At 37.5% G+C, this 8,464-nt stretch overlaps 1 protein-coding gene across 1 annotated transcript; it reads left to right on the forward strand.

The window, feature by feature from the left end:
* The first annotated feature begins 3,307 nt into the window (after positions 1-3,307).
* On the forward strand, positions 3,308-8,116 carry LOC109910256 (uncharacterized). Its single transcript, XM_020509389.2, has 6 exons — positions 3,308-3,398; positions 5,378-5,737; positions 5,913-6,275; positions 6,458-6,574; positions 6,735-6,796; positions 7,469-8,116. Exons 1-6 carry the CDS (start codon positions 3,356-3,358, stop codon positions 7,598-7,600), a joined length of 1,077 nt encoding a protein of 358 aa, XP_020364978.1. The 5' UTR covers positions 3,308-3,355; the 3' UTR covers positions 7,601-8,116.
* Positions 8,117-8,464: the final 348 nt, after the last annotated feature.

The following is an 8,464-nucleotide window of genomic DNA, read 5'->3' on the forward strand; positions in this document are numbered from 1 at the left end:
CATTGACTGTTACACGAGTGTGTATATTAGTGTATATGTGTATATTTGTGAATAAATCACTAAGTACAGCAGTAACCCATGAGATGTTGCAGCAGTGGTGTGTGTCATAAAGAAAATCTTTAAATATATTGTTAATTATAACCTGCAGCTATAATTTGGCTGGCTCAGTTGATCAAAGAAGTCATTGATAGTTTTATTTCAACGTATAGGTACATTTTAGATGTGGGTTTTTAAGATGTTAATGTTATTATTTGACTTTTCTGTTATTATGCACAAGGGAGTTATTATTTACTGTACTCTATTCCTTGGGTGCCAAACACAGATGTGTTAAACTGCATTGCATTTCTCTGAGAGGAAAACTAAATGAGGAAGAAAGACAGACACTTTGTTTCAGTTACAGCATGGACAAAATTATATTTTTCAGGCATCTCTATTTAGACAAAATATTTTAACCAAAACTCATACAATCTCAGTGCATTGCTCTTGGATTAACTTTTCCAATATTATAATACAATAGCCTAATAAAATTACAACCATGTTGCTGCTCAAAATGCCTTCTGGAGTGGTCCACTTACTCTGAGCTAGCTGATGTCAACTAGTAGCAGGAGGAAATGCATCTTTATATCTCCTTGTACACTAAATGCCCAAAAGTATGTGAACACCTGCTCGTCAATCATCTCATTCCAAAATCATGGGGATTAATATGGAGTTGGTCCCCAATTTGCTTGTATAACAGCAACCACTCTTCTGGGAAGTCTTTCCACTAGATGTTGGAACACTGCTGCGGGGACATGCTTCCATTCAGCCACAAGAGCATTTGGGAGGTTGAGCACTGATGTTGAGTGATTAGGCTCGACTCACAGTCGGCTTTCCAAATCATCCCAAAGGCGTTGAGGGCATGGCTCGGTGCAGGCCAGTTAAGTTCTTCCACACCGATCTCAAGAAAGCTTTTCTGTATGGATCTCTCTTTGTGTATGGGGTACTGTCATGATGAAAAAGGAAAGGGACTTCCCCAAACTGTTGCCACAAAGTTGATGTACAGAATCGCCTAGAATGTAATTACATGAGTAATGTTAAGATTTCCATTCACTGGAACTAAGGGGCCAAGTGAGTACCATGAAAAATAACCCAAGACCATTACTTGTCCTCCACCAAACTTTACACTTGACAGTATGCATTGGGGCAGTTAGCGTTCTCCTGGCATCTGCCAAACTCAGATTAGTCCGTCTGACATCAATATGATGAAGTGTGATTCATCACTCCAGAGAATGTGTTTACACTGCTCTAGAGTCCAACGGTGGCAAGCTTTACACCACTCTAGCCAATGCTTGATATTGCCCATGGTGATCTTAGGCTTCTATGGCTTCTCAGCCATAGAAACCCATTTCATTAAGCTCCCGACGAACAGTTCTTGTGCTGACATTTCTTCCAGAGGCAGTTTGTAACTCGGTAGTGAGTGTTGCAAACAAGGACAGACAATTTGTATGCTTTTCAGCACTCGGTATTCCTGTTCAGTGACCTTCCACTTTGCAGGCTGAGCCGTTGTTGCTCCTACAAGTTTCCACTTCACAATAACAGCAATTGCACTTGACCGTGGCAGCTCTGGCAGGGCAGAAACTTGACTAACTGACTTGTTGGAAGGTGGCATCCAATGACGGTGCCACTTTGAAAGTCACTGAGCTCTTCAGTAAGGCCATTCTACTGCCAATGTGTGTCTATGCATGGCTGTGTGCTCAATATTATACACCTGTCAGCAACGGGGTGTGGCTGAAATAGCCAAATCCACTCATTTGAAGGGGTGTCCACATACGTTCATAAATATAGTGTACATATTGGTAACATTGTGTAAAATGTTGAATGGAACCATAGTATATGGGGTTGATATGTGCAACATTACTTTTGTTCCATACATTATCACACATCTAATTATAGCAATATATAAATGTTAAAGTATTATCTTTATAATTTGATATCACTGAATATTTCCAGTATAGTGTCTTCGGTTTGTTATTGAAGTTTAAATAAAACAAATTGTTCATGATTCTGCTCATAAGAATTCCCTCATGCTGCCAAACATACCCTCGTAAAACTGACTATCCTACCGATCCTTGACTTCGGCTATGTCATTTACAAAATAGCCTCCAACACTTTACTCAGCAAACTGGATGCAGTCTATCACAGTGCCATCTGTTTTGTCACCAAAGCCCCATATACTACCCACCACTGAAAACTGTATGCTCTGATTGGCTCACTACATATTCGTTGCCAAACCCACTGGCTCCAGGTCATCTCTAAGCCTATGCTAGGTAAAGCCCTAGCCTTATCTCAGCTCACTGGTCACCATAGCAACACACTACAGCTGGTATGTTTCACTGGTCACCCCCAAAGCCACCATTTATTTTGGCCGACTTTCCTTCCAGTTCTTTACTGAATGGAACGGATTGCAAAAAAAAAATCACTGAAACTGGAGTCTTCTGTCCCTCTAACTTTAAGCATCAGCTCTCAGAGCAGCTTGCCAATCACTGTACCTGTACACTGTCAATCTGTAAATGGCATACCCAACTACTTCATCCCCATTTTGTTACTTATCTTCTTGCACTTTTGCACCCCAGTATCTCTACTTGCACATCGTCATCTGTACATCTATCACTCCAGTGTTAATGGTAAAATGTAATTATTTCAACACAAAAGCCTTTTTATTGCCTTACCTCCCTACTCTTCTACACAGTACATAGATATTTATATTGTGTTATTGACTGTACGTTTGTTTATGTGTAACTCTGTGTTGTTTTTTGTCGCACTGCTTTGCTTTATCTTGGCCAGGTCATATTTGCAAATGAGAACTTGTTCTCAACTGGCCTAACTGGTTAAATTAAGGTGAAATTAAAAAAAATATATATTAAAAACTGTTATTGGCATCAAATAAATTCATATTTTGTATAATATCTCTTAAATACAATAATGTAACTTTATGAAGTTAATTTACATGGGAGATTATGCTAAGATCTTACTGAGGAGAGGCAAACTAAGATGAGTGGGCTTCTCCTCATATAGGTAGGCCAAGCAAACCATGCAAAAGGCATTATGATCAAAATTACACATGACATAAGTATGGTATCAGTTGGTAAGCCTAAAGCATTCAGCCAACAGATTACAGTAAGAGAAGCATTATCGCTGGTCTTCTGATTTCGCTAACTGCTTATTGGTTGGAAATGGAACAGGAAATGTTGAACTTTAGTTTTTTCCAACCAATCAGGTAACTCTTAGAATTCAAATCAGCCTACATGTATATGTCTGCTCTCACCAGTAATTTCACTTGGGGACTGTAGACCAACTGTTGTTACAACACATCAAGATGATCAGAATCAACCTTGTTTGGATGTTAGTCAGTCAAATCTGTAAGTACCAGTTTAACTAACGGTCCCATACTGTACAGTCTTACTGGAGAGAAACATTTAAAACTGATCATATAATGATGTCTGATTGAAAAGTTATGTCTTCAGATTCGGTATGATGCAATTAAGATGGCAATATATTTGTGGGAAATTCAAGTGCAAATAATTAATGACAGTAATTGTAATTTACATCATATGTATATATATATACACACACACACACACACACACACACACACACACACACACACACACACACACACACACACACACACACACACAGCTGAAGTCGGAGGTTTACATACACCTTAGCCAATTACATTTAAACTCAGTTTTTCACAATTCCTGATATTTAATCCAAGTAAACATTTTAGGTCAGTTAAGATCATCATTTTATTTGAAGAATGTGAAATGTCAGAATGATAGTAGAGTGATTTATTTCAGCTTGTATTTCTTTCATCACATTCCCAGTGGGTCAGAAGTTTACATACACTCAATTAGTATTTGGTAGCATTGTCTTTAAATAGTTTAACTTGTGTCAAATGTTTCGGGTAGCCTTCCACAAGCTTCCCACAATATGTTGGGTGAATTTTGGCCCATTCCTCCTGACAAAGCTGGTGTAACTGAGTCAGGTTTGTAGGCCTCCTTGCTCGCACACACTTTTTCAGTTCTGCCCATAAATGTTCTATAGGATTGAGGTCAGGGCTTTGTGATGGCCACTCCAATACCTTGACTTTGTTGTCCTTAAGCCATTTTGCCACAACTTTGGAAGTATACTTGGGGTCATTGTCAATTTGCAAGACCTATTTGGAACCAAGCTTTAACTTCCTGACTGATGTCTTGAGATGTTGCTTCAATATATGTACATAATTTTCCTCCCTCATGAAGCCATCTATTTTGTGAAGTGCACCAGTCCCTCCTGCAGCAAAGCACCCCCATAACATGATGCTGTCACCGCCATGCTTCATGTTTGGGATGATGTTCTTCGGCTTGCAAGCCTCCCCTTTTTGCCTCCAAAAATAACGATGGACATTATAGCAAGACAGTTCTATTTTTGTTTAATCAGACCAGGTGATATTTACCCAGAAAGTAAGATCTTTGTCCTCATGTGCAGTTGCAAACTGTAGTCTGGCGTTTTTACGGCGGTTTGGAGCAGCGGCTTCTTCCTTGCTGAGGAGCCTTTCAGGTTACGTCGATATAGGACTCATTTTTACTGTGGATATAGATACTTTTGTACCCGTTTTCTCCAGCATCTTCACAAGGTCCTTTGCTGTTGTTCTAGGATTGATTTGCATTTTTTTCACCAAAGTACGTTCATCTCTAGCAGACAGAACACCTCTTCTTCCTGAGCACTATGATGGCTGCATGGTCCTATGGTGTTTATACATGTATACTACTGTTTGCAAGATGAACGTAGTGTCTTCAGGTATTTGGAAATTGCTCTCAAGAATCAACCAGAATTGTGGAGGTCCACAATTTTTTTCTGAGGTCTTGGCAAATTTCTTTTGATTTTCCCATGATGTCTAGCAAAGAGACATTGAGTTTGAAGGTAGACCTTGAAATACATCCAGAGGTACACTTCCAACTGACTCAAATGATGTCAATTATGTGATCAGAAGCTTCTAAAGCCATGACATCATTTTCTGGAATTTTCCAAGCTGTTTAAAGGCACAGTCAATTTAGTGTATGTAAACTTCTGACCCACTGGAATTGTGAAACAGTGAATTATAAGTGAAATAATCTGTCTGTAAACAATTGTTGGAAACATTACTTGTGTCATGCACAACGTAGATGTCCTAACCGACTTGCCAAAACTGTAGTTTGTTAACAAGAAACTTGTGGGGTGATTGAAAAACTAGTTTTAATGACTTCAACCTAAGTGTATGTAAACTTCCGATTTCAACTTTGTATATATTTTTCTTCATTGTTTAATGGAATGGATAACATAGCTGACAAACTGATTTAATTCTATTTTTGTGTAGTCTTGATTCACTCTGAAGAAGTTCCTCTGCAAATTCCACTGACCACAGCTCAGCTCGGAGAGTCTGTATCTCTTCCATGTTTTTTGTCAGAGACAATTGATTATTTCCAATGGCTGTACTGGTACAAGCAAACTGCTGGTCAAATGCCCCAAGTTGTGGCAACTGTGGAAAAGAAAAAATCTGCACATTTTGTTCTTAATGGAGAGTTTAACAACATACGTTTCACAATGGAGAAAGTAAAAGTTGGATATCTTCTCATCATCAACAATATCAGCAGATCAGATGAGGCAGCATACTTCTGTGGAATAGGAACAGTGTATGAAATTAAGTTTAGAAATGGAACATTTTTGTCTGTAAAAGGTAATTTATTTCAGAAATATGATTCATCTCAATGTTTATCACAACAGTTTTGTTAAGTTATCCATAGTTATTGATGCTGCGTGTGTTGCATACATATGATTCTAAAAAGCCAAACTGCAATAAGTGTGTATTCACGTGACACGTACATTTCTTCCATAAAAACAACATAAATTAGGTGTCAGTCAGAAGAGGTCACACTACCAGACTGTAGAACAACAGCCAGTGTCTGACCCAGTCCATCCAGGAGACTCTGTGACTCTACAGTGTACAGTACTCTCTGAGACCTGTGCAGGACTACACAGTGTGTACTGGTTCAGAGCTGGATCAGGAGAATCCCATCCAGGAGTAATTTACACCCCTGGGAACAGGAGTGATGAGTGTAAGAAGAGCCCAGAGACTCCCTCTCCTACACAAAGCTGTGTCTACAGCCTCTCCAAGAACAACCTCAGTCTCTCTGATGCTGGGACTTACTACTGTGCTGTGGTCACATGCGGGGAGATCCTGTTTGGCGACGGAACCAAACTTAACACCATTAAAGGTACAACTTCTTGTTAAATTGAAAAAATACCTCACTCTTGAAAATCTTTATACAAACATTCAAGCGTATTTTATAGATACCATTATTTAGTTTAAATGGGTCAAAGCAAAATAAATTGTGTTATCAACTATGCAAGCTTAACATCAATCAAAAAAAGCTTGTTAAATCTATTTTTGTACAAGGAAGCACAGTGGATCCCATTGTCCTCAGCTTGGGAGCAGCAGTGGCTGTGTGTGTGATTGTCATTTTTATTCTTTCTTGTACCAAAAACAAGAGACAAACATGTGATCATTGTAAAGGTAAGTCATTTTATACATACATATACATTGTTTTGTGTCAAATGTGTTAGCTATGTTAATTTAAAAGTGAAATATAACTTTATGTTCTGATTGCGTGCTTAATGTTATACTGTATATTTAATCTCCATTTTCATGCTTGGGTTTCTATCTGTTGATACAGCAAGTGTCTCTCAGCATATTCACCATGATGATAACCTCTCATCAGAGCAGTCAAGTGGTCAGGTATGTAACATTTGTTATCCAATGTGTGAAAACAAGAGTTACATTGCCTGTTACAGGAGTGTGTATATTAGTGTGTATGTGAACAATTTGTGAATAAATCACTAAGTACAGCAGAAACTCATGAGATATTGCCGCACTGTTGTTTGTCATAAAGAAAACCTATATTTAAATATGTCGTTAATTTTAACCTGCCTCTATTATTTGGCCAACTCTCAGTTGATCCAAAAAGTGGTTGATAGTTTTTTTCAACATATAGGTATATTTTAGATGTTTGTCTTTAAAATTTAAAATTACTCTCATATTCACTAGCTTATGTATTGTCCAGAAATCTGTAGTGTAACTTCAGATATTATATTGAACAATGTCAACACGCTGAAGTCATTAAAACGTAAATACTTTAGAAATGTTTTGTTTTATTAAAACTTTGGTTTTGCATAGCCAAAGCCTGTCATTAACAAGTAGGAAAAAACATGACATTAAAATGTGATCCACGTTACATCTGTGTTAAATCACGCTTGACAAAAAAGCTGCATTGTCAGCGGTCCAGGTCCCTGTACTATAAATTGAATCCTAGCCTCAGAATGCACATTTCCCTTGAACATATGATGTTTCTATTTAGATTTTTCTGTTATTGTGTACAATATTAATTATTTACTGTACTCTATTCCTTAGGTGCCAAACACAGATTTGTTAAATTATGCTGCATTGCATTTCTCTGAGAAGAAAACTAAAAGAGGAAGAAAGAAGAGAGAGACACCACAGGAGAGTGTGTACTCTGATGTCAGGTACTCAGACTGGGATTGAACTGTTTCAGATACAGCATAGACTAAATTATCTAAGTCAAGCGTCTCCATTTAAACAAAATGTAAGCGTTTTGGTTAAGAAAATCTCAGGACATTGCTCTTGTATGACATTTTACAAATGTAAGATCCAATTTCCCAATACAATACCATACACAATGGAATTACAACCATTTTTTCTGCTCAAATAGTGTTCCACTTACTCTGAGCTAGCTGATGTCAACTGGTAGCAGGAGGGACTTCATCTTTAAATATCTATGTATATGCTGGTAACATTGAGCAAAAGGTTGAATGGAACCTTATCGTATGGGGTTTATAAGTGCTAAATCATTTTTGTTCCTTCATTATCACGCATCAAATTATAACTATAAATGAATGTCGTAGTATTATCATTAGAATTGTATATCACTGAATATTTCTAGAATAGTGTCTTTTGTTTGTTATTAATTTGACAAGAGGTCAAATTCTTACTGTCCGTCATCATCAATTTGTTGATTAAACCATTTTATTCATGATTCAAGTCATAAGAAGCATTTTTTTCTACCATTTTGTAAATTCCTCTTTTTGTATAATATCTCTAAGGTAATCATTTAACTTTATGAAGTCACTTTACATTGGAGATTATGCTAAGATCTTACTGAGGAGAGGCAAACTAGGATGGGTGGGTTACTCCTCAAAGAGGTTGACCTAGTAAACCATGCAAAAGGCATTATGGTCAAATAGAGATAGATGACATAGCTATGGTATCAATTAGTAAGCCAATAGCATTCAGCCAACAGATTACAGTAAGAGAAGCATTATAGAACTATCGTCCCAGATACATATCACTGGTCTTTTGATTATACTAACTGCTTATTGGTTGGAAATG

Source organism: Oncorhynchus kisutch, linkage group LG19 (genome assembly GCF_002021735.2).
Source record: "Oncorhynchus kisutch isolate 150728-3 linkage group LG19, Okis_V2, whole genome shotgun sequence".
In the NCBI taxonomy this organism is placed as follows: Eukaryota; Metazoa; Chordata; class Actinopteri; order Salmoniformes; family Salmonidae; genus Oncorhynchus; species Oncorhynchus kisutch.

What these genes read in the sequence shown, in the direction of transcription:
- LOC109910256 (XM_020509389.2), top strand. Translation starts at nt 3,356, where the DNA reads ATGATCAGAATCAACCTTGTTTGGATGTTAGTCAGTCAAATCT. An exon ending in GATGTTAGTCAGTCAAATCT is followed by an intron (nt 3,399 to 5,377) that starts GTAAGTACCAGT and finishes ATTTTTGTGTAG; the next exon opens with TCTTGATTCACTCTGAAGAA. An exon ending in AACATTTTTGTCTGTAAAAG is followed by an intron (nt 5,738 to 5,912) that starts GTAATTTATTTC and finishes AACATAAATTAG; the next exon opens with GTGTCAGTCAGAAGAGGTCA.